This window comes from Eretmochelys imbricata, chromosome 2 (genome assembly GCF_965152235.1).
Source record: "Eretmochelys imbricata isolate rEreImb1 chromosome 2, rEreImb1.hap1, whole genome shotgun sequence".
Classification (NCBI taxonomy): Eukaryota; Metazoa; Chordata; order Testudines; family Cheloniidae; genus Eretmochelys; species Eretmochelys imbricata.
The window spans coordinates 233,427,127-233,452,667 of record NC_135573.1 but is presented as its reverse complement, the minus strand read 5'-3'; the positions used below and the strand labels follow the sequence as shown (position 1 = coordinate 233,452,667).

The following is a 25,541-nucleotide window of genomic DNA, read 5'->3' as shown; positions in this document are numbered from 1 at the left end:
AAATGTGTTTGCTACGTGTCTAGAAAAGTATTTTTCATTTTTTACTTCAAATGACTTGCATTTTGTTTCTGTTTACAACCAAAGAAGAGAAAACGTTACCAAACAGCCCACCAGGAAATCACACCACATGTCTGTAGAGTTGGGGCAGAGGGTGCGGGAGGAATGGTAGTGTCTCGTTTCATCAGTAGTCATGAATGCAAATACAACCTCTCATCATATCTCTCCAAAGCATGCATTCAACATGCTGATGACCCTGATTATTGATGGAAGCACTTTGTTGACAATCAGCCAAGCCTCCCACAGGCATAATTAAACCACCCCCAATGAGTGGCAGTAGCTATGTCGGCGGGAGACGCGCTCCCGCCAACGTAGCTTTTGTCAGTGAAACTTATGTCAGCAAATTTTTGCCGACAAAACTGCTGGTGTAGACAAAGACTAAGACAATTCCTAGTACTCTGCTTATTTTAACAAAAAATATATTATAAATTGGTTTAACCATGTCTAATTATTTCATTGGCTTTGTATTCTCCTCACCTCGTATACTCCCATTAACATCAATGGAAGATGAGAGAGCCAAAGGAAAAGTTCTTAAATACTTTAAACACATTTACTGGGAGAAATGATAATGCACAGTCAAGTATTATGCTCACCAATATTGACAGTCCGGATTTCTACTTTTTATTCTATAATAAAGCATCAAATAAAATAAATAAAATGTCTAAGATGTCAAATTCGGATACCTAAAATGAGATGCTTAAATTCACATTCTGGATCACAAACAAGGATTTAGAGTAGACACCTAAAATGGATATTTAGAAACCGAAGTGCCTCTTTAGACAACTTAATGTGGGAATAGGTGCTTTAATTTCAGCATCAAAGTTTGAAAGTTTGGCCCACAAATCTTTATGTTTCATACAAATTTATTAATGAAATCTCTTTAAAAATATTTTCTTTTTGAAAGAGATCTGACATTAGAATTAAATATGTTGGTAGTGGTCTGCCTCTGCACTTCCTTGCTTCATTAAGCAGCCTGGCTGGTACATTAGATCTAAAATATACACTTGAGGAGGAAGCAGAAGCCCAGTTATTCCTTGAGGAGAATCGTCAACTAATTTAACTTCATTCCAAGCTCTGCCGTATTCTCCACGAACTAAACTACAGCCAATGCCAATTCTGTCTGCTATAACCTATGAAAGAAAACAAAAAGGAGTTAATGAAAGTCATTACTAGTTTCTGAAAGGTATCACAATACATTTAGTTTGTGAAATGCACCATTGGGCCACGGAAATGCTTAAACAAGAGAACAGCTGAAAGGTGCAGAGCCTTCCTAAAGGAGATTTGGTAATGGAGATTTTTCTGGATTCCCTGCAGGGTTCTGCAAACAGTAAGTTTTCACTGTAGGTCCTGGAGGGAAATTGCATTTTTAAAATGTGATTTCCACCATATTCTAGTGGAGGAGCAGTGATATACAGTTATTATAAGTCTTTTCAAGAACTAACTCATTTTGTGTTATAAGTCACTCCTCCAGGCGTCAAACTGAACAGGGCACATGTGGTCCCAAGACAGAGTCTTTTCAACAAATTTAGAAAATATTGGAGGAGTTGTTTTTGAATTACAGCAGCCTAAGATAATTTACCAATACAAATAAAGATATATATGTTTGCTCTGCATATAACATGGAACATATGATGATGTTTGATACAAAGGTTTAACCGGCATGGGTTTGTGATTGCAACATCATTCATAAGCTTATCTCTCAACATTCAGACTGGCCAGTGTATGATACAAACCATTGCAATGTGTGACAGATGACTGAAATGTGGAACACCTGAGTTTTGTTGCACGTTACACTATAATGACATATTGTAATTAGGCTTGGAGGATTAAATTTTCATTGGTAATTGTCGGCAAACATCAATATCACCACACGCACACACAAACGAATGAAAAAGTATTTCCACTGATAATAATCTAAATATGTGGATAGGAAAAGAAAGAAAAATGCTGCTTGAGAACTTATCAGAGTCGCACCTTAATGGGTATAAAACACGTTGTTATGCCAGCATAAATGGAGCAGGAGTAGGGCTGCCATTTAGGTAGGCCATTGGGAGCAGTCCCCCTCCTCCCCCATGCTTCATACCACAAGTTAATGTTAAGAACGTCTACTTTAAGTAATTATTATCGGACAACCCCCCGTCCAAAATTCATACAGCTCTGAATATTTAAACTGATAAAAATTGAAAAAAAGTATTCAAAATTAACATTCATATTATTTGTCGAAATTATAAATAAAAATTGAATTCTGCCAAGCCTAATTATAATTTTTTAAGTATAAAAATTCTTCCAAAGGATGTTTCCTTGTTGTGTGAATGAAATAAATCAGTTTTGTAATTTGTTACAGATGGCAGTGGGATTCTCATGACCTGCGCGTCTTGAACCTGGGTCAGCAGTCACGCTGCTCTGGGCCCCTGCTCCTCTCTGACCCTTTCCTCCAACGAGCACAGAGAGGGAGCCTGGCTACCCCAGAGCCTTAGTTTTTGCAGGAGAGGAAGAGGGAGGCTGCGCCACATCATTTTCCATATGGAGCAGGGAGGAAGACGGATTGGAGCCTACCAGCCTGTGAAGAGACCAGCAACTCATTGTCTGCTCCACTTCCTCCTCCCTCAATCCTGTGAAAAACACAGCTGCTCAGCCTGCTTTAGCCTATTCTACCTCATTCCTCCATTTTCCTCCTCAAAAATATTGCTTCTGGGTTCCCTTCCTGGGACACTCGCTCTGCAACTTTGAGGGAAGTAGAGAAAGAGAGAAAGGACCAGGGAGCCCAATGCTACCCGAGGAGACTCTCTTTCTCCTTTCTGCACCCTCGCTAGCCAGCTGTTGCTCTGATCTTGTGGCCTGCCACATATGTATGTGGTGCAGCAGAAGGGAGGCAGAAGCTGCTCTACTGTGGGACGCACATATAATGTAGTATACCCGGCAGGTTGCTCATGAATTATCCCATCAAACAAGTGCTAGTACAGTCTTTACAACATGCCATTATTTAGTTTGTTTAGGCTACATATTTTTAAAAGAGCCAAAATATAAACAAAAGTACTCATTTAGAGGTGTTCTCAACCCGGGGGCACCTTATCCTTCCCATATTGTTGAATGAGAGAGGTCCTGGTTATATGGGAGAGGGAGTCCCGGGTGGAAGAGGTTGAGAACTAGTTTCAAAGTATTTAAAAAATTGTACTGGGACTATTTTTCATATCCCTCATTAAGTAAAGCCAGGCTCTCTTGGGACCATAAATGCACATACAGACTGCACAGGGAAAAGAAAAATATAAAAAATAAAATGTAGAACCGTTTAAAATCACATTATTATGTATGAAAAACCTACTTTGGGTAATTTTTGAAGTCCAAAATATCAAGTATTTCAGGTCCCAAAGCACGCATTGTAGGATCCACTGAAAAGCCGGGAAATTCCTTTTTGCAATAGGATAAAGTTCCCATTTCTAACTATGCAGGAAGGAGTAAAATTTGGGGGGCACGCACAGGTGGTGTATATCCTGAATGCCACAGAGCCCAATTCTGTGGATATATCTACGCTGCAGCTAGGAGTATGCTCCTAGCTTCGGTAAACAGATGCACACTAGCTGTGCTTGAGCTAGCATGCTAAAAAATAGCAGTGTGGACGTTGTAGAATAGGTCGCAGCACAGGTTAGCTACCCGAGTTCGGACCCAGGGGGTCAGGTGGGCTTGTACTTGGGTGGCTAGTCCGTGCCACTACCTCTTCCGCAATGTCTACAGTGCTATTTTCAGCACACTAGCTCGCTTCAAGCTAGTGCATATCTGTCTCCTGGACTGGGAGGCACGCTCCCAGTTGCAGTGTAGACATACCCATTATGTGGCTAGGCGGTGGAGGTTTGTTAGGGGGGCTGTTTGATTCCACGAGCCATTCCCTCAGTGGGAGGGTGGTAGTAATAACAGAAGGAGCCAATGGCAGGGGATGTTGAGGCTACTCCAGCCCATTGTTCCCCCAAGGAACTGTGCAACTCACGAGCTATTCACTGCTATCAGAATTTGAGCCTAAACTTTTCTACATTGTAAGATACAACATCAATTATTAAATATAAATGATACTGCTATTTAATGACAGAGTACTTTCCACAGGACAATTTATCTGCTCAATTAGATATTTTATTACAGTTAATGTAGGAAGTATTTATGTGCACACTCACTTAGCTCATAATGGAAAAATGAGTATTTGCCCAACAGCACATGACATTGTAAAGTGTTCTGTGACTGTATAAGGTGGGCTGGGCAAACTTTTCAGCCCGAGGACCATGTTGGGGATGCGAAACGGTATGGCGGGCCGGGTAGGGAAGGCTGTGCCTCCACAAACAGCCTGGCCCCCGCCCCCTATGCACCCCCTCCCACTTTCCACCCCCTGACTGCCTCCCTCAAAACCCCAAACCCATCTACCCCCTCCACTCCTTGTCACCTGACCGCCCCCTCCTGGGACCTCCGTCCTTAACTGCCCCTCCAGGACTCCAACCCCATCCAACCCCCCCTGCTCCCTGTCTCCTGACCGCCCCCCCCCAAATCTCTGCCCCATCCAACCGTTCCCTGTCCCCTGACTGCCCCCCGGGACCTCTTGCCCCTTATCCAACCCCGCCTCCTTCATGCTGGCGGCAGGACAGGCTTATTGGAAAGCCTGGGAGGTGGGCGGGTGCAAGCCACACTGCCTGCGCGGCGGCGTAGCTGCAAGGGAGGGGGAACAGCGGGGGAGGGGCCGGGGGCTAGCCTCCCCGGCCAGGAGCTCAGGGGTCAGGCAGGACGGTCTCGCGGGCCGGATGTGGCCCGCGGGCCATAGTTTGCCCACCTCTGGTGTAAGGAAAGACCCTATGTCCTATCATAATGTATTACACATGAGCACCATTTAGAAGCTATTGTTGCAACAATTTTACATTTGCAGCATGAAAAATAATGAGCACTGCATAATTTAGTGCTTTACAGTTTACAGAAAAGGGAACGTATTTTGACTCACAATCAAACATTTTGGCTTTTTGCCTTATATCAAGGATTCTGCTGACATCACTTAAGACAAGTTCAACGATGCTTATAATAACAAGGATGTTTACAGAAAGAAGCTATAATGGCTTTCATTCAAAAGGAAATCAAATATTTACCAAATGAAAAATGACTTAAATATATACACAAATAAACATCAATATAACTCAACAAGGTTCTATTGAACCTAATATACTGTAGTTTGTGCTATCCCTTTAACAAAAATAAAGAATTATAATTCCATCAGTATTTTTAGATCAGTTAAGTGGTAAAGTAAATGCTAATATACCTTGAAAAGCAAAGCCCTGTGGTAGAAAGTCCCTTTCTTGATTTTCCCAATAGGTACAACATTGCATTTCAGTTCAAATTCAATTTCACTTATATGAAGTTCCCAGCTGAATTCATGTAATTTGTCTCTTTCAATTGGGCCACCCATCTTATCTGCAACAAACCTGTTTTAAGGTACACCAAAATCAATTAAATCTGTCATTTCTATCATACTTATCATGCTGAATGGTATAATGACAAAGCTGCGTAAATACAAACAATACCTGTATGACATATAAAAGTGTATTACTTTTGTTATCTATGCTTTAGTTTTATTGTTCAGTTTCTGGTACTAGAAGTCACCATTAAATAAATTAAAAGGATAATGCAGATCATTGGAGGTGAGCAACATAATGCCAATTATCAAGAGAGAACCAGCAAAAATTACATAAAATTACTGATAAAGTAATTCAGAAGCTAGGATTCATCTTTGAAGTTAGTAGAATCATTTGCGCTATTTACTATAATTCTCAGCCCTACCATTTGTTTTAAGTAACCAATATCAAAGGCATTAGAATATGAAATGAGAAAAATAAGGTCACAGCTAAAGACCATTGATTTATGAAAGCAATCCAATTAAATTTAAAGTTATGCATGTGTTTATTTGCTTTCTTGAACCAGGGCAAACATTTGTAATTGTATTGATTTGTATTTTATAATTTATGTATAAAAATGAATGGCCAAACCAAGGAAACCCAAGGTCAAAAATGCCTATGCAATTACTGTGATAGTGCACTACTATCAGACAACTGCACATACCAAAGCATTAAGCCCTGATTCAGCAAGTCATCCCTGTTCATCAAAGCACTTAGGTACACGTTTTACTTTAGGCATGTCCTTAAGTCCTATTAACTTCAATGGTACATTGAAGACACAGCAGAGGTGAGTTTTAAGGAAGAATTTAAAGGTAGCGGATAGGATAAGATAGTGGCTTTATAAATTTTTATGGAATACTTCTTCCATGCACAGAGGGTACATAGGAGAAATCTGCTAAAAAAATCTGCAATTTCATTGGTTGCTCATGCCTATTCAAATGTGATATAAACAAAAATACAATAAGCTGTGGACTAAAACATTTTATACATAGAAACAGAGAAATTTTCGAATGGAGAAAATTGAATCTTTTTTTGAGTTTCCAAGCACAAAATTAAAACAATAAGTTATATTAAAAACAGAAAAACACTTCCCTTCTCTTACCTTTGCCTCCTTCATATCCAGTTATTTCAAAAATAACTGAACAGATTTTAATAAAATTTTCCACAACCATTCATTTCTGGTATGAAACCAATCATGAGAAATTTCAGGCAGAAGGTATTTTTCTAAACTTACAGGCACCTGAGAATAAAAGTTCAGAATGGAATTCTCTCTATCATAGCCACAGAAAGATTACTCTGATATCATAATGATGCATCTTGCTTTAAAGTGACTCCATGCAACCAAAGTTTTGCTAAGTGCCAGACAGTGGCTGGAGGGTGTTTATGAGCAGGTACCGTCTGTGAACACAAGATCTGGAAATTTCTTGCATCAGCTTTTCAAAGGGAAAAAGTGAGGACAAGGATGAGAAAACCAGTTACTCATCTTCGCGTAACTGATGTTCTTTGAGATGTGTTGTATATGTCCATTGCACGGTAGATGTGAGTGCATCTGGTGCACTAGTGCCAGAAAGTCTTCCCTAGCAGTACACATACGGGAGGGGGGCACCCCTAGGTGAGCTCCTCATGCTCCAAAGAGAGGGTATAAGGAGTGGAGCTGCCCCACTGGAAGCTGATGGGAGACTCTGATGTGTTGGGAAAGGAGGGTGGGTCACATAATGGCCATGTGCAACATATCTCAAAGAAATTCATTTACAAGAAGGTGAGTAACTATTTTTTCTTCTTGTTCTGTGTCCATTACACTGTAAGTGACTTCCAAGCTGTCATCCCAGGCGATGGGGCTCAGAGCCTCATTGGTAGGACTGCTTTGCCTACATTTGCATCTTTCTTTGATATAGCAGACAGTCCATAACGTCTGGTGAATGTATGAATGGAAGACCACGCTGCTGTCCTGCAGGTGTCCATAATGGGGCCATATGCCACAAATGCTACTGAGATTGAACATGCTCTAGTCAAGTGTGCTGTGAGTTTGTCAGGAGGCATTATCCCTTTGGCAGCAGATCACCAGCTGCATAACAATGTGTTATCTTTCAAGAGTCTCTGAGTTGTGATTGGTTGTCCTCTCATATGCTGTGCATAAGAAACAAAGAGCTGTGAAGAAATTTGAAAGGGCTTTGAAAATACTCAGTGAAAACTGAAGGTGGGGAGCCCTCTCTCATCCTTGTGAATAGGTGGCTTTGGGAAGAAAACTGGCAGGAAGATAGACTGATTCAAGCAAAAATCAGATACCATCTTCAAGAGAAACTTAGGGTGTGGTCTAAGCTGAACCTTGTCCTTGTAGAAAACTGTATGGCAGATCAGTGACCAATGCATTCTGTCCTCTCCTCCTCCTTCCGAAGGTGATGGTCACTAAGAAGGCTACTTTCACTGATTGGTGTAGAAGCAAGCACAATGCTAAAAGCTCAAAAGAAGGGTCAAAAGTGAACACATCAGATTCAAATCCCAAGAAAGTTTTGGGACTCTGATAGGTGGAAACAATTTATCTCGACCTTCCAAGAATCTGGTCGTCACAGGATGAGTGAAAACAGTCTTACCCTTTATGCAAGGGTGAAATGCTGAGATTGCAGATGCACTCTAATGGAGCTATGGGATGGACTCCTTAAGGTGCAAAAAGTAGTCCAGAATTGTCTGAATTTTAGTTTGAGCTGGGAACACATTGTGGGGGGCTGTTCAGATGGCGAAATGCTTCCAACTGGTCTGGTAAGTAGCTTTTGTGGGAAGGTTTTCTACTATTAAAGAGAACATTCTGGATCCCTTTTGCATTTAACCATTGAACCGTGCTGTGAGGTGCAGCACTAGATGAGGTCTTCTGTTATCAGTAACAGCAAAAGTTTTTGAGGCGGCAATTTGTGGAGGTCTGATTATCAAATCTGTCTCGATTGCACAAGTTGGAGCTATAAGGATCATTCTGCCATGATCTTGCTTGAGCTTGATAAAGACCCTGGGAATCAAGGGTACTGGTGGTATGCATAGAGCAGGTCCATGTCCCTTGGAAAATGCCTGATATTGATCTGGAACTGTGACCTGCCCTGGAACTGAATCAGGGACACTTCCTGTACTGCCAAGTTGTGAACAGATACACTAATGGGAAGCCTCCTATGCAGAACATCCGAGCTAAAATGTTTGTGTTGAGATACCATTTGTGGTTGAAGCATCTGCTCAGATGAGATGCCCGGAGAGTGACCAAGCTCCGAATGAACCAATTTCACAATGTGACAGCCTACTGACAAAGGATGCCTGACCTGGCGCCTCCTGCTTGTTCACATAAAACATCACTGTCCTGTTGTCGCTGAGTATCTGGATAGTCTTGCCCTGAATGTGAGGCAAGAACCACTAACACAAAGAGAATATTATGCACATATCGAGTATGTTTATGTGTAAGCTGGCCTCGTGGGCAGTCCAGAGCCTGTAGGTCACCCAGATGTGCTTCCCACCCCATGGCTGAGGCAGGTAAGGATACATGTGGATGTCTCTTTCATGGAGGCAGGCCACCACTACTGCCATGGACTTGTTAAAACCCTCTGTGACAATGAGGGTTTGAATGGCAGGATGGTGAATTGATAATTTCCTACCATGAACCTCAGAAATTTCCTGTGGCCAGGATGGATCACCACATGGAATTAGGCATCCTGTAAGTTAAGGACAGCATTGCTGTTAGCTCAGCACAGCCCCACCTTGTCCCAAAACAATGGAACAATAGCATAAAAGGAGATACTTTTACAATAACGTTAGCCATGTAAGTCAACCCTTTGGAACCTCAGTCTCCCTCCTCCATCCATTAAGAGAGTCTTATATCCATTTACTGGAAAACTGGATCTAAGGGGGTGATAATCATAGCCAGGGACACCATCCAGAATATTATCTTCTTGATGTATTTGGTCAGCTTCCAAAAGTCTAGGATGGGTCTGAGATCCCCTTTAGCTTTGGGTATTAGAATATAATAAGAATAATCCCCACTGCCCTGATGCAGATGGCTCTATGAGACAGAGGCTCCTCCTCTATGGCTCTCAAAGACCATAGGGTTTGCACTTGTTGTCTTAGTACAGACTTGGGAGAGGGTTCCCAGAAGAGGGACCAGGTAGGGGCATGGGAGGAAAGGACAGAAAGGCAATGCAGGGTATATCCCAATTTCACCATGCTTAGCACCCATTTGTCTGAGGTGATGGACTGCTAGGCATGTGAGAAATGGGATAACCTTTCCCAGAAAGGAGAGAAAGAGCAAGTGAGAACCAGGTCGAGTAATATGCTGTCCTTGACATATGTGTCAAATTGGCTGCTCTGAGGCCTGGGGATGTGTAGATGAAGAGACCAAGGAAGGAGAAGCCATCAGCTTTCTCCTCTGCGACCTTTGCTCCTCTTGGATTTGTCAACCTGATGGAAGGGGTAATACTGCTGTCTAGGCTGGCATTGAGGACGATAGTTTGTCCTCTTCATCACTGGAGTACAGAGGCCCATGGGCTTCAGAACCACTCTTGCGTCATTCAGAGTATACAAAGCCTCATGTGTTTTAGACTAAAACAAGCACGACCCTCAAAGGGGAGGTCTTCAATTGTCTGTTGCCCCTCCAGAGACATCCCTGAGCACTGCAATCAGGAAGAATCATACATAGGATATATCTACATTGAAATTAAACACCCAAGTCAGCTGACTCTGACTTGCGGGGCTTGGGCTATAGGGCTCTAAAATTGCAGTGTAGATGTTTGGGCTCAGGCTGGAGCCTGGTTTATACATAGCTGAATAAACAGAGATGAATACGTGTCTTGTCAAACTTTGCAAGCATCTGGAGAATCATTTCTCAGACCACTGTATATCACAACATTAAAAGGGAGGGGTCACTTGCAAGACTAAGGAGGGTCTGGTACCAAGATAGCTAGCCTCAGAAACCAGCCATGGACCTGGTAAAATACAAAAGGGTAAGCTGGGAAGAAGACAAAAACAAGCAGACTGTTCAGAGGTGAGGATTCAACCTAGTGTGGCCGTGATTACAGCCTGGACTTGTTAATATCAGTCAAACACAACACTGCAATCAATATAACTATTGAGCCACACGTTGATATTGATATCCTGTAACATGCAATGCAATGTGATGTACTGGTATTAATAATAATAGTATCTTCAAACATCATCATGTTTATTATGGCAGTGCCCAAGGACCAATCAAGAATAGGGCCCCACTGTGCTAGGCTATGTACACACACAGAGTAGCAGACAGTCTCGTCCCCAAAAGGTTTACAATATAAATAAATAAGGACTTATCTTCACTTACAGCTCTACTATGCTGACGGGAAAGCTTCTTCCGTCAGTGTAATTAATTCACGTACCCAAGAGGCAATAGCTATGAAGCTCTCCCGTCACCATAGCACTGTCTACACCGGGGATTAGGTTGTATAGCTACGTCACTCAGGAGTGTGGATTTTTCACACCCTTAAGCGATGTAGTTATACTGATATAGGTCTGTAGAGTAGACCTGGCCTAAGACACACACAGGTTGAGGGAAGGGGTCTAACACACAAGCAGAGTGGACTATGTGATGGTGGCAAATGTCAGTGTAGATGAGCGGCTACCTCACAGCACCCTCTGGGGGTCTCAGGGCAGCCCTACATGCAACCCTTCATCTCAATTTCCTTTTATGGATCACCCAAAAAACTCTACACAGGGTTTTTCCAGTCCATTCACAACAGCCATCTTTAGGGTCAGATTTCTTAACTTAAAGTTCAAAACTAAACACAAAAGTCTTCTCTCCAGCCTTCAGCTGGGTACAGCCCAAATTCCCCATGTCTGGTCAGAGTCCTTACTGCCTGAGGGTATATCTACACTTAATCGGCTACAGAATCACAGCCGCAGTGCTGCAGCTGTGCTGCTATAGCGTTTCTGTGTAATCCAACTCCCCAAGAGGCAGCAGCTGAGATGATGGAAGAATTCTTCTATTGACCTAGTGCTGTCTACACAATGGGGTTGGGATGGTTTAACTACATTGCTCATGGGTGTGGATTTTTCACATCCCTGAGAGACATAGTTGGGTCAACCTAACCTTTTAGTGTGGACCAGGCCTAAGTGTAGACATACCCAGGCCACATGGTGGGGGAGGGCAAGCACCACCTGGGTTCCAGTTTCCCCAGACTGTGGGGGCGGGGGGGCTCCCCTGCACCATTTTGGGTTGTGGGGGCTCTACAGAGGGGTAAGGTCCTGGCGGGACCTCATTTTGACATTTTCAAAATGAAAAATTCCATTTCTTTGGCTTGATACAACATTATAACCATAAATTTAAGCTAATTATAGTAAAAAAAGTTTTAAATAAAAAAGAGCAAAATCTAAAAGAAACATCTTGACATCGCGGACCCTAAACATTTCGATTGACCCAAACTGAATTTTTTTTTCACATCGCAGGTTCACAAAAAAAGTATTTGACATTTTGACTTTTTGTCCCAGTTTGGGACGGGAAAACTTTTCAAATTCTCAAACATTTTCCTGGAGTGGAAAAAGTGTTTCCCACTCAACTCTACTTATTTGTATTTTGTTTCAGACACAATACAATACTCACTGTGCAAGTGCCACAACCTGTTCCTTGGTAGTAGTTAATGGCAGGATTATTTTGGAAGCATCCATAACGTAATCCAGTAAAATGGAGTCAAATGGTGGCAGCCATGGTACCTTTTCAAGAATTACTTCCTGCTGGATTTTAGACATTGTTTGCAACTCTTCTTCATCTTTTGGTTTTTCTTCTTCTTTTTTTCCTTTCCCTTTTCTTAAACAGAAAATAATGGATGTTTATTTAGAATGATGTAATCTCTCAGAGCCAAATTCCAGCTGCATGGCTCTGTGTAGGGACACAGCAGGAAACCCAATTTTGGGGGAGGAGCCTGGAAAGTTTTCTCAAGTACTCCTTTTCTTTTTGCGAATACAGACTAACACGGCTGTTACTCTGAAACCTGTCTTCTGATTCTGAACACCTCCAAATCCACAAAGAGGCTATTTCACAGGACCTGTGAACACTAGTTGTGGAAGATGTTCTGAGGAGGGGCTTAGGTACCAAGTAACATTGTCTGCATGTCTGTGCTCACATAACCCTTGACCAGACAGCTACAATGACACCAAGCATACCTCTCCCTATAAGGACTGTTTGTACTACTGGATCTGCAGTGGTAAGCACTACCAATCTGAATATAGGCACATAATAATAAGAGGTTTCTATAACCAGGGCCAGCCTTACATAGAGGCGAACTGGGCGAAAGCTCAGGGCTCCGTTATAAATGGGGCGCCTCCAGAAGCAGGAGTGCCCCGCCCCCTGCTGGTGTCTGCAGCCCCACGGCTCTGCTCCCTGCCTTGGAGCTGCCCCTGGCCAACTGCTCCTGGGAGCTTCCTGTTTGGTGTATGGGGGCGGGGGATGCTGCCCCCCCCGGCCCATGTACCCCATTTCCACAGAGCAAGGTGTGTGTGTGTGAGGACAGGGCTCACTGATAGAGGGACAGAGCTGCTTTCCTTCAGGCTGGTGAGTGTCACTTTCTTAAAGGGGCAGTGCGCAGTCACTCACACACTCCCCCAGCTCACATACGCTCTCTCTTTCACACTCACCCCCCCAGTACATACTTTTGTTGTTGTTGTTACTTGCTGGTACTTCCTGCAATGCATATATGTTCTCTGTAATTTTATTATTTCAAAGTGCTATTATTTTAGTTTTTTGACTGGTCTGTGCATTTCATAATTTTATTTCTCTCTTATGCTTACATTTAATTCTTTAAGTAGTGAGTTCTAAAATGCCTAACCTGTCCTGGCTGGAATAATTATCATTATTACTTGTATTATCATACTGTGCTTTGTCATTCATTATTTAAAGTGGTACAATCAAACAATAGTATCCTTCTAGAACAGGAGTGGGCAAACTTTTTGGCCCAAAGGCCACATCGGGGTACGAAACTGTATGGAGGGCCGAGTAGGGAAGGCTGTGCCCCCAAACAGTCTGGCCCCTACCCCCTATCCGCCCCCTCCCACTTCCCGCCCCGCTGACTGCCTCCCTCAGAACCCCTGACCCATCCAACCCTACCTTCTCCTTGACCCCTGACCATCCCCTCCCAGGACCCCCCCCAAACCACCCCTGCCATCCCACCCCCTATCCAACCTTCCCTGCTGCCTGTCCCCTGACTGCCCCCCAGCCCCTATCTACCCCCCCACCCCCTGACAGGCCCCCTGGGACTCCCATGCCATATCCAACCCCCCCATTCCCCTGACTGCTCCCTGGGACTCCCTACCCAACCCCCCACCACCACCAACGCATGCTGCTGCTGCCCCCTTACCATGCTGCTCAGAGCAGCAGGAGCTTGCAGCCCCTCTGCCCATGCGACGGGTGGCTGTAGGAGACGGGGAACAGTGGGGAAGGGGCCAGGGGTCAGCCTCCCTGGCCAGGAGCTCAGGGGCTGGCAGGATGGTCCTGCGGGCCGGATATGGCCCGTGGGCGGTAGTTTGCCCACCTCTGTTCTAGAATGTAACTTTAGCTTGTATTAACCTTAGCAGTGCCAGTTTAAAAAACATTAGCTAAATACATAACTTTAGACACTGGGCAGATGAAGGCTGCTTATTTTCAGACTGTATTTTTAGTTATAGATGTAAAATAACTTAAAATTTGCATGAAAATAAATGCAGTTCCAACTATGATACCAATAGCAATGATTGAGTCAAATATTAGTGAGTCACATACAAGATTATGATTGGTAAACATAAATGCCAAAATAATTAGAAAAATAAATTCCCTTTCTTAATAAAAGAGGGAAAAAACCCTTAATCACATATGTTAAAATTATGTTTTTAGTGAAAAACAATTGACTAAAATAGAGTAGATAATGGCAGTAACACAGATTTTAAGCAGATTTTATTTATCTTTATGTTTCGCTAATAAAGATAGTGTACAAAGTATCAAATGTGTTTCTGATATCTGTGTTAAAGCTCTAGAACTGATACCTCAAGGCTTGGGATTGGGAATATCTTGCTGTATTATCTCCTGATTGTTCTAAATTTACATATAAACTTTAAAAGTGGCTTTAATTGGAGTTTGTATATATTTTTTCTTTCTTTATATAACAATTAGATACAGTGCTCCTGTCAGCTAATTCCTAAGTTATTATCTGCAAAAACCTTAGAGTTTTCAGGTGCCTAAGTAGTCCCTGGAATCATGGTTAAATTTTCCTTCCCCGGCCCCCCTTAAATCTGAAATGGCACCCTGGGTGAGCCAGGAGGGCCATGGGCTCTGGCAAGATGCAGCCCCCATGTGACAGCATGAAGCCCGCCTTGAGCCACATGTTGAGCATCAGGCACCACGAGCCACAACAGCAGCGCAGAAAGGTGGCAATACACCATATACCATGCCACCTTTACTTCTGCGCTGATTTAGGTGGTGGCATTGCCTTCAGAGCTGGGTGCCCAGCCAGCACCCGCCAGTATCAGGCTGACCTGCCAGTGCTTAATTAGTGCCAGGGCTGAGCTCTAGCCTCTGGCATCTCTTTCAATACAAATTAAACACTGGGGGAGGCAGCAGGATACAGAGGTGATGGGGGGGGGAAGCCCAGGGAGCCCATGGGGGCCAGGAGTGATGGGACAGGGGACACCAAAATACAAGTTCGCCCAGGGTGCCATTTTTCCTAAGGCCGGTCCTGTCTTTAACATACATGTAAACCCATTTTTGAAGCATTTTTGTAATTAAACAGAATTTGGTTCCATACAATGTTGGTAGTTTACAGACAAAACAACTCCTATGAGTCCTGTAAAGTTTTTCACTGTGACTTCAAACAAACAAACAGGGACTCAACAAAATGGTTGAGCAGGTAATACAAAACAAGCTGCTACAAACCTCAACTACTAGATGACATGTCCTATTAAGATTTCATAAGAAGTCTATGTATTTATTGATTATTCATTGCACATTCTGCATTCTTCACTGGAGCTTATGATTTGAGAAATGCATATGATCATGAATGGCAATCACAAGAGTCTAGCAAAAATGTAAACTAAACATTAGGTTAGACCAGATAAACTTGTGAAATTTATATACTTTTTTATGTGGTAACTATAAAAATCTATATATTACTGGATATGTCATCCAAACATATTTCCAAAAGTGTCACAAACATAAATTTAATACCTTTACAGGCAGTTTGAGCACTTTTAGACAAAACGGTACATCAGAAGCCTGCTAAATCATCAAGAGGACAATAAAATAACTTGACGTGTCAGCTGTACAAAATTCCAGATTACAAAATTCCAAACTTTATACATATAGTTTTAAAAGGCACTACTAGATATTGTAGAAGAGACAGTTACTCACCTTGCAGTAACTGAGGTTCTTCGAGATGTGTGTCCCTGTGGGTCTCCACTCCAGGTGACAGTGCGTCCCAGCAGTGCCTGGTAGGGACGCATGTGCTCAGCTGCTGTCTTGCAGTCTCATTAGAGTTTGCTTGAGTACGTGTGTCCCACACCCCCCTCAGTTCCTTCTCTACCGTGGAGATGTCAGAATAGTACTCCAAAGTAGAGGGGAGGAGGGCGGGGAGTGGAGCACCCACAGGGACACACATCTCGAAGAACCTCAGTTACTGCAAGGTGAGTAACCTTCTCTTCTTCTTCGAGTGCTGTCCCTGTGGGTGCTCCGCTCCAGGTGAATGTGAAGCAGTACCCACTATGGCTGCTGAGACTTCGGAGTTGCATCAGTGACGACTGTAAACAGTACAGCGTGGCCTACTACGGTGTCTGCCGTGGTATCCTGTGTGATAGCATAATGTTTGTAAATGTGTGGTCGGATGTCCATGTGGCCACCTTGCAGATATCAGTAATAGGTACGTTATGGAGGAAGGCAACGGATGTTGACATCGCCCTAGTAGAATGAGTTCTGACGCCCTCGGTGGTTGGGCATTCTGAGTTCGGTAACAGGATTTAATGCAGTCAGAGATCCACTTGGAAAGTCGTTGCTTAGAGATAGCCACACCCTTCGATCTCTCTGTAGTGTAGACAAATAGCCGAGGGGATTTACGAAATGGTTTAGTTCTGTCTAGATAAAAAGTAATTGCCCGGTCTGATGTCAAGGGTATGTAGAGCTGCTTCGTGTGGAGTCTTATGAGGTTTGGGATAGAATGCAGGTAAGTTAAGGTGGAAGGTGGACATCACCTTAGAGAGAAATTTAGGGTGGGGTCGCAAGGTAACGCCCACGCAGAGGTTCTCTGGTCTTGTCCACCATTGTAGGGAGGCTAACATGTTCGCTGGAGGACTTAGCATCATGCAGAAGCTGTGTCTGCTGGGTTTGTAGTTGGAGTTGAGCCAATCCTGAAGACATCTCATGTGCAGCCTGGTGTACTTGACCACCAAGGTGGTGGCTGCCATGTGGCCAAGGACCTGTGGGCAAATTCTTGCCTGTAACCTGGGACGAAAGGATAGCATGCGTATGAGAAGTGTAATAGCGAGGAATCTGTTGTGTGGGAGTGAGGCTCTGATTTGAATTGAGTCCAGGTGAGCTCTGATGAACTCAATTCACTGTGTGGGTGTCAGGGTGGATTTTTGAAAGTTTATTTACAGACCTAAGCTGTGGAAGAGGGAGATGGCGAAATGGGTAGCTCATAATGTCTCGTTAGGGTCTTGGAGAATATTCTCGGTGCTGTGGAAAGTCCGAAATGGAGTACGCTATATTGAAAATGGTCGTGTCTGAGTGTGAATCGCAGGAAATGTCTGTGTGCTGGATGAATGGATATGTGAAAATAGGCATCCTGTAGGTTGAGGACTGTGAACCAGTCCTCTTGATCCACCGCAGGTATTATTGTGCCCAGTGTGACCATCTTAAATTTCTGTACACATATAAATTTGTTCAGTTAGCATAGATCTAGCATAGGTCTCCATCCCCCGCTCTTCTTTTGGGTCAGAAAGTAGTGGAAGTAGAACCCTTTTCCTCGATGTTGTCTTGGCACAGGTTCCTGTGAGATGTAGAAGATGAGCCACTTCTACGCGAAGTAGGTGCTTGTGAGAGGGGTCCCTGAAGAGGGACAGGGAAGGGTAGGAGGGTAGGATATAAAAGGGATGGAGTAACCTGACTGAATTATTTCCAGGACTCAACGATCCTGTGTGATCTGCTGCCAGGCATGGTGGAAAACCTGCAGGCGGTGGCCAAACAGGCATTGGAGTCAAGGGGTGGTCGCGCAGACCCTCAACCAACACTTCAAAATTGTTTTTTGTTTCCCGATGGGTGGGAGGTAGCTGGTTGTGCCTGGTTTTGTCTGCGTCTAGGAGGTCTAGTGCAATTCCTGGTTATATTGTATGGTCTGGGCTGGGGCTGGTGATATTGTTGTGTGTGTGGCCTCTGATAAGGTTGATATCATTGTCTCCTGGGAAGGGGCGGGTAGATGCCCAGGGTGTGCAGGGTTGCTCTAGTGTCTTTCATAGTGTGAAGGACTTCATCATTTTTTTTTAAAAAAGTTTATCTTTATCAAAGGTGAGTTCCTCCACTTTGGTTTGCAGGTCTTTGGGGATACCGTATGCAGACATCCAGGAAGATCTGCACATAAACACCGCAGTTGCAGTAGTGTGGGCTGCTGTGTCTGCCATGTCCAGAGATGCTTTGTAGGGCCATCCTGGAGACCAATTAGCCCTCAACAAGGACTGACTTAAAGTCTGCTCTCCTGTCCTCCAGGATATGGGAGGTAAAAACAAAGAGCTTATTGTAATTGTCAAAGTCGTAGCTTGCAAGTAGGGCGGAATAGTTTGCAATTCTGAATTGCAAAGTGGAAGAGGTATAAATTTTGCGGCCCAAGAGGTCAAGGTGTTTGAGGTCCTTGTCTTGTGGGGTGGGCTGGTATTGCGGCTGTTTCGTCCCGTGTGTCACCGCATCCACTACAAGAGAATTTGGTTGTGGATGGGAAAATAAGAAGTCTATGTCCTTAGCAGGAACATAATATTTACGTTCAGCCTTTTTGCAAGTTGGTGGGATAGAGGCTGGGGTGTGCCAAAGGGTGTCAGCTAGTTCTAGGAGTGCTTCATTTACGGGGAGCACAATCTTTGAGGGCACAGAGGGTTGGAGGATTTTGAGGAGTCTGTGTTGTGTCTCCTGGACCTCCTCTCAAGGGATGTCCTGCTTGAGTGCCACCTTCTTGAAAAGTTCCTGGAATTGCTTAAAGTCATCCATATTCTGTGGAGGTGGAGGCATGAGAGCTCTGTCTGGAGCTGATGGAGAGTTAGGAGTCGGTGAATCACGGTATGGTTCATAGTCCACCTCTTCAGGGAGGGGGTTCAGGCACTCTAGAAGTAGGTGGAGCTGGAGATAGGGGGCAGAACATGCTTGTGGACTGGTGGAAGAATCATGAGGATGAGTGGCAGCAGGAACCGGCCAAGGGTACCACTGAGGCCAAGGCATGGGATAAGAGAAGTGAGGTCCTGCCCACGGGGGAGCAAAGTAGGGAAACTGAGGCTGGTGCTTGTGAGCCGTGACCTGAAGTGTAAATGGTTCCGGTAGAGGAGGAGAGGCAGGTGGGGAGAACTCCGCCTGCTGCTGCACATCGGGCTCACTGTCAGTGAAGGTAGCCAGGTCAGGTGGGGTGAGCGGCTGGTCAAAGAGTGAGCACTGTGTGTCAGGGAGCGGGGAATCAGGCTTGGGGCCACTGAGATGTCGTCCTGATTTAAGAATTGCTGCTGCTCCCTGGGCTGTGACCCTGCTAAGCGTGATATGTGCTCAGAAGCCCGTATTGACTTCTGTTTTGCTTTCGCTGGTGCCACAGGCTGTTTTTAGGCACCCTGTGGGAGGTCCGCTCCTGCTGCTGGAGTGGTAGGCAGGCTTGGTGCCGACATTCTTGTCGGCACAGGAGCAGAACGCGTTGTCGGCACCGGGTCTATTTTCAGTGCTGTGGGGACTGGTGCCGTGGAGACCTTCCCGCTATGGGAAGTCGGGTCCCTGCCTCTGTGTTCTGTGGGAGCCATAGCTGAGGTGCTGGGATGGTTGGAGGCACCTGCCTTCGGCGCTATCAGCACTGAGGGTAAGGATCTTGCAGGAGATCCTTTACCGTTTTGAGAGTCTCTGGACAGAGACAGTTGGGCTTCCTGCCTCTTCGCTTGAGAGGATGAAGCCGTGCTCCCAATCGGTTCCGACCTGGCAGGGGAGCATGAGGGAAAGGGTTTGCTATTGCCCGTCTCCATAGGTGGCTGTAGGGATTTCTCCATCAGGAGCATTTTCAGTTGCAGATCCCTGTCACAAAGAGCCCTGGTTTTCAGGCTGGTACAATGGACACACTTGGCAGGGATGTGTCTCTCGCCGAGGCACTTCACACAGCGAAGTCACTTGACAGGAGGCACATTTCTTAAATCCTGAAGACCCTGACATTATTCCACTAGGAATGCCAGGGGAGAGTGTCTCAACGGGAGACGAACTGGAGGAAAAAGGTTGTTTTTTTTTAAACTAGGTAACTATTCTAAAGGAAGGGAAATAACTGGGATGTTTCTAACTAACTGTTTCTATGTCTTTGTACTTGTTTCCTTCAGTGACAGGAAGTGGAGAGAAGAGGTTCAGCACTGCCCTGAGTCCTGTCTTCAGCTGAGGACAGTTGAGAAGGAACTGAGGGGGGTGTGGGACACGCATGCTCAGGAAGACTCTAATGAGATCGCGAGACAGCAGCTGAGCACGTGCGTCCCGACCAGGCATTGCTACCGAAGATCTCCGATCAACGGCGCTGGGACGCATCGTCATCTGGAGTGGAGCACCCACAGGGACAGCACTTGGAGAACAACACTTTCTTTACTTACAAAAATACAAAAGACCCCACATCTTGTAACCATCAAGCCTTTCTTCAAAGAGTTTGAGACCTGAGAGATGCATAACTTGAATTTCCATCTCAAAGGCAAGTTTCTCATAATTCAACTTAATGAGAAGCAAACAACTCTGAAATCCAGCCAAACATATTAATTTTCCCTATCTCTAATAACTCCAGCGAGTGAGCAATTCTGGCTTACTTTTTAAATTCCCAATATCCCAGGGACTTTTGTAGAAAAAACAGAAACAATGAAAAAACCACCAGACAATATGGACTCAGGACAGACCCTAATTATTTTATACTTTTAGAATTATTAATGAAGTTGTGAAAATTAACACATTTCTGCATTCTTGGGATAGAATGCACTGTACAGAATAATCAGCCATGTACCAGTAGCCTTATTCAAGGACTCCTCTCTCCAGAAAGGTTTGAATACTTTTCTTTTGCCTTATTAAGGATTATGGTATTAACTGGTAGCCCTCCTCATAAATATTAAGGCCAGAAGGGACCATTCTGATAATTTAGTCTGACCTTTTGTACAGCACAGACCATACATTTTCACTCAGTAGTTCCTGCATCAAGCCCATAACTTCTGGGTGAGCTAGAACATATCTTTTAGAAACACAATCATTCAAGTGCTGGAAAATTCACCACCTCTCTAATTAAGCTGTCCCAATGGTTAATTACCCCCACTGTTAAAAATGTCTGCCTTATTTTTAGTCTGGTTTTGTCTAGCTTCAGCTCCCAGCCCTTGGATCTTGTTATATCTTTGTCTACTAGATAAAGAGCTATATACTAATAGACTTTTTTTCTTCATGGAGGTACAGTCACCTTTGAGCCCTACTTTGGGTTCTGCACCAAGCAGAGCTCAGCCAGACCTGAGAATCAAGTCCTTAGCTTTCAATAGTCAATACTTACTATCTATAAATAGCTTGCATTTTAACTCTAAAGAAAATAAAAATACTCCATCCAAATTATAATACCTTGAGCCTTTCTCTCTAGTGCTGCTTTTGCTGAGAGAAGAAGGAGATCGTCCAGAAGATTCTTGTTTTTCCTCCACAGGAGATACCACTGCACTACTGAAATTACAAAGTAGTTTCCCAAATCCTTTTTACTTCCTTACAGTAAATTTCAATTTACACACACACAAAGCAGCACATAGGCAACATTAAGGATCACCATCTCTAGCAATAAAATTCTTACATGGAGTGTAGGGGTGCCATGATTTGTGGATGATCCCCAAGAAAAAACTGGAAATATTCCTCCACAACCTCTACTCCTTTCCAATGTCTTCTCATTCCATGTATCCCCCACCAAAATCTATTTCTCTCTGTTCCCACAATCCATGCAGTGCTGCAGGAAGTCATCTGTACAAAGGTGCCTCAGCTATTCTGAACCCCTGCACATAAATAGAAAAGGCACCTCCCACATATCCATAAGGCACCTCAACTTTAGCAGGCAAGCAGGATGCAGGTGCATCTTCCTAGTCTCTGGAAAGTAGGGAACTTCAGCTGACAAATTGAAGCTCCTAATCCCTGAGTTGGGACTATGGTTCCTCTCTCTCCTTCCTCACAGCAAAGAGGAACCAGAAGGGATATCTCTGTTCCTAGTCGGTGTTGTAGAAACCTCTACCTTTGCTAGAAACCAGGGAGGGGAGGCAGCAAAGTTATTTTTCTCTCCCGCTCCATTCAAAGTCAGAGTGGGGAGAGGGTCAGTAGGCAGTTGCTACTCCTGGCTGACACAGAGTCTGTGCTACACTTTTGGAATCCCTCCCCACACCAGCCTTGCAACTCCACGGGGAATTGACTGGGCCCCAACCCCAGCAGGGATGGGATTTATGTAAAAGATAAAGAAAAGGAGACAGAGAATTTCCTTCTCTGCCACAGATGTCTTGTGTGTCCTTTGGCAAGTCACTTAGACTTCTAAGACACTTGAGTGCTTTTTAAAAATTGTGTCCCAAGTCCCATTTTCAAAAGTAATTCAGGAACAACTGAAAGTCAGTGGGTCTTGAATCCTAAGTACTGAAGTCACTTTTGAAAATTTTACTCTTAGTCTCTCTGTACCTCAATCCCCTATCTGGCATAATAGCACTTCCCTACTTACCAGGGTGTTGTGAGGATAAATACATTAAAGATTATAAGGTGTTTGGATACAATGGTATTGGGGGACAGATAAGTATGATAGATTAGATAGACAGATATGCAGTGTTGTAGCCAGGTTGATCCCACGAGATTAGCTAGACAAGGTGAGTGAGATGATATCTTTTATTGGACCACCTTCTGTTGGTGAGAGAGACAAGCTTTCAAGATTACACCAAGCTCTTTTTCAGGTATATGCAAGACCTGAAGAAGAGCTCTGATTAATCTGAAAGTGCCTCTCTCACAAACAGAAGTTGGCCCAATAAAAGACATTATCTCACTTACCTTGTCTCTCAGCTAGACAGACAGATAGGTAGATATTTCTGTAATTATGAGGTGAAAAAGAAATTGGAAACAAAAACTTAAAATTACATTTAATCATTTTTATTCTCTTAGGAAACTGTCCTTCACCCATTTCAATTGAAATTATATTTTTTAATAGACAAAGTGTCTTAAAACATTCCTATATATTTAGAGATTGTTTCCATTCCATTAAAAATAGTTTTGTTTAAAAGTCAGTCAGTATGTAAGCCTTGTCTGAATTTAGATGCTTGTGTGATGGATATTGCAACCACATGCTGTATCTGTGGGGAAGCAGATTGTATTAGGTTTATGAATGGTTTGTGTGTCAGTGTGGGCCAGGGATTGTATGCAACTCTGTGGGGTGGGGAGGGTTGCCTCCAGGAACAAAGAACAGTGTGTGGGGGGTGAGGTAATTCAGGTGAATCACTCAGGTTGTAAACACCTCCAGAGAGGTACCATCCCCTGGAGAGGCTTGCATCTACTGGTTCAAACTGGGATTTCCAGAGATCAACAGACAAAGGGCTTTTGATATAAAAAAGCTGGGTTTAAACTGACTCAGAGTCTTCTTTCTGATCCAGCAAATGGACAGCAGGCCCCAACCCTTGCAGAACCATTGAAAAGACTTTGGCTTACTAGGGCCCTATAAGACTGATGGGTGATTCCTTGCACATTTAGAGGGTTTTAATCTGTTTATTGTTTTCATTACATTTTCTCTGTAAGGCTTTTACCTTAAGAATAAATGTGCTTTCCTAGAAAGAGTTTTGTGGTAACTTGTAACTGCTAAAAATACGCTGTTCATAGCCCTCAGAGAAAAATCAAAGCACAAGTGCTGCTGGCCATTCGGTGGACTGGCTTGCTGGGGATATCACAGTGTAAGGCAGAGAGCAGTGCAAACTTAAAACACCCAGTCAGAGGCGAGTGGGATAGGCGATGGGTGAAAACCTGAGACCTGACTGGGCACTGTCACGGATGGAGGGATACAGGTGCAGTTACCCTGAAACTGTGACTGTTTGCTCAATCACAGTGCAATGACTGTTAATTAAACCAAAGGTCATACCTTGCTCTTTCTTTACTACTTTTTCTAATAGAAGAAGAAGAAGATGTGGTTCTTCCATCATATCGATCTTGTGATTTGTCCTCTGCACTGAAGGAACTGAAATGATACAAGACATTTTTATTCTGTTAGAACAGGCCAAGAGAGTTGTGCCACCTTCAAAGCACAGCAAGTATATTTTATGAGAAATAAAATATTACAGGTTGAACCTCTCTAGTCCAGCGACATCTGTGGTCCAGCATGATTTTATTTTATGCTTTTTATGCTTTATCTACTTATTTCCTTATGTCAGTACAGTAAAATTGTGTAACAACACTAACACTTTGTTATGAAGCAAGCCAGAAAGCCTTGGCTAGGCGGTGTTAAAAGCGCTGTTCTGTTTATTTGCCTTGGCGAGATAAAAATAAGAAGAGACCCACTTGCTACAATATTGACCTCCTGTGGTTCGGCAAATTCTCTGGTTCGGCACCGGTCAGGTCCCGAGGGTGCCAGACTAGAGAGGTTCAACCTGTAATTAGTGATCTTGATTAATTACTAAATAGTGAAAAATCCTGTGACCCACATAAAGAAAACTGGACAGTATATTGCCTTCAGGATGCTACCAGGGCATGGGGTTGTGACAAGAATGGCAAATAAAGAATATTTGAAAGAATTAGGGACCTGCAAAGAGCACTGAGGTTTAGGTTATAACAGGTGATCTCAGAGATCTTTATATCATGTACAAGTTAAAAAGGGAAACATGATAACAGAGATCAACTTGATGACAGCAGAAAGGAGGGTTTGGGATTTACAAAATATTTACAGCGCCTTCTCTAATCTGGGAGACTGTATAGATTAAATGATTTCCAGAGTACCAATTTCCTGCGTTCAAAGGTAACAGGGTTTGTTAGGTGGTCTTAAATTTAAGTAGGAAAAAGGTAGACATCAGTTCTTGATAGTACTGCACCACAAATGTAGAAGGCCACTAAAGGGTATGAAGCTTGGCTGTTTCTTGTTTTTGGGAATATACTGCTTTAAACCTCATGAATTTGGTTGGGGAAGAAGTTCAGCAAATTCATGGGACTCATTGCAATTCTGAGACAGGTACTAAGCTTTGATAGCCCAGTAATCAATGCAGATGGCATGCTCTCCTAAATCCTTGGGAGCCCCTCCATCGAGAGTTGGAGCTAAATTGAAAATTTTTCCTGGCTCACTTTTCTAAATGTAACCAACTCAACTGAACAGTTATGTGCCGTTTAAAGAAAAATATATCAAAACTCGGAGTTTATAAAATGCAAAACCTTTGGCTCCTGAAAAAGGAATCACAATGTTAAGGTTAACCTAGAAAGATCTCACTCACAATAGAAGGTCAAAGTTGCAGTACTATTGGGCTATGAGAATGCAGAGGGGGAAAAGGCAAGTTATTTTAATGAAATGTAATCTTTCCAAAGCAAATCTGACTCACACATCTGGTAGTTTAGCATTAACTAAAATTATAGCACGATGATCATTAAGTTCTTGTAAATTCAGTTCCTCCAAAGACAAAAGTTTCACTCCAGGCTTTACCTACAGGAAAATTAGAATAACAGAAAAGAAATTTTATTCTATTAAAGGTGAATGAAAAAGCTTATTTTGAAAAAGTAAGGTTAAAAAGAATCATTTAAGATTCCGAATCTTTAACAGAATGTAGCTGAGAACTTAAAATTACAAACACTTTTAAAAATAAAATACATAAAAATCAATTGCTTCTTCACTTACCTGCCATTGAAAAGCT

At 43.4% G+C, this 25,541-nt stretch overlaps 1 protein-coding gene across 2 annotated transcripts in view; it reads right to left on the bottom strand.

The window, feature by feature from the left end:
• Positions 1-977: 977 nt before the first annotated feature.
• Positions 978-25,541, bottom strand: part of ARMC3 (armadillo repeat containing 3) — a 103,812-nt gene continuing 79,248 nt past the window's right edge. The window contains exons 13-19 of one of the 2 annotated variants that reach the window (XM_077809455.1): positions 25,233-25,333; positions 23,792-23,878; positions 21,810-21,818; positions 21,277-21,372; positions 12,073-12,276; positions 5,342-5,504; positions 978-1,187 (exon numbers count right to left, since the gene is read on the bottom strand). In XM_077809455.1, the coding sequence (XP_077665581.1) occupies positions 978-1,187; positions 5,342-5,504; positions 12,073-12,276; positions 21,277-21,372; positions 21,810-21,818; positions 23,792-23,878; positions 25,233-25,333 (870 nt within the window). The remainder of the gene's footprint in view (positions 1,188-5,341; positions 5,505-12,072; positions 12,277-21,276; positions 21,373-21,809; positions 21,819-23,791; positions 23,879-25,232; positions 25,334-25,541) is intronic. The other variant, XM_077809456.1, reaches the window with a different exon arrangement.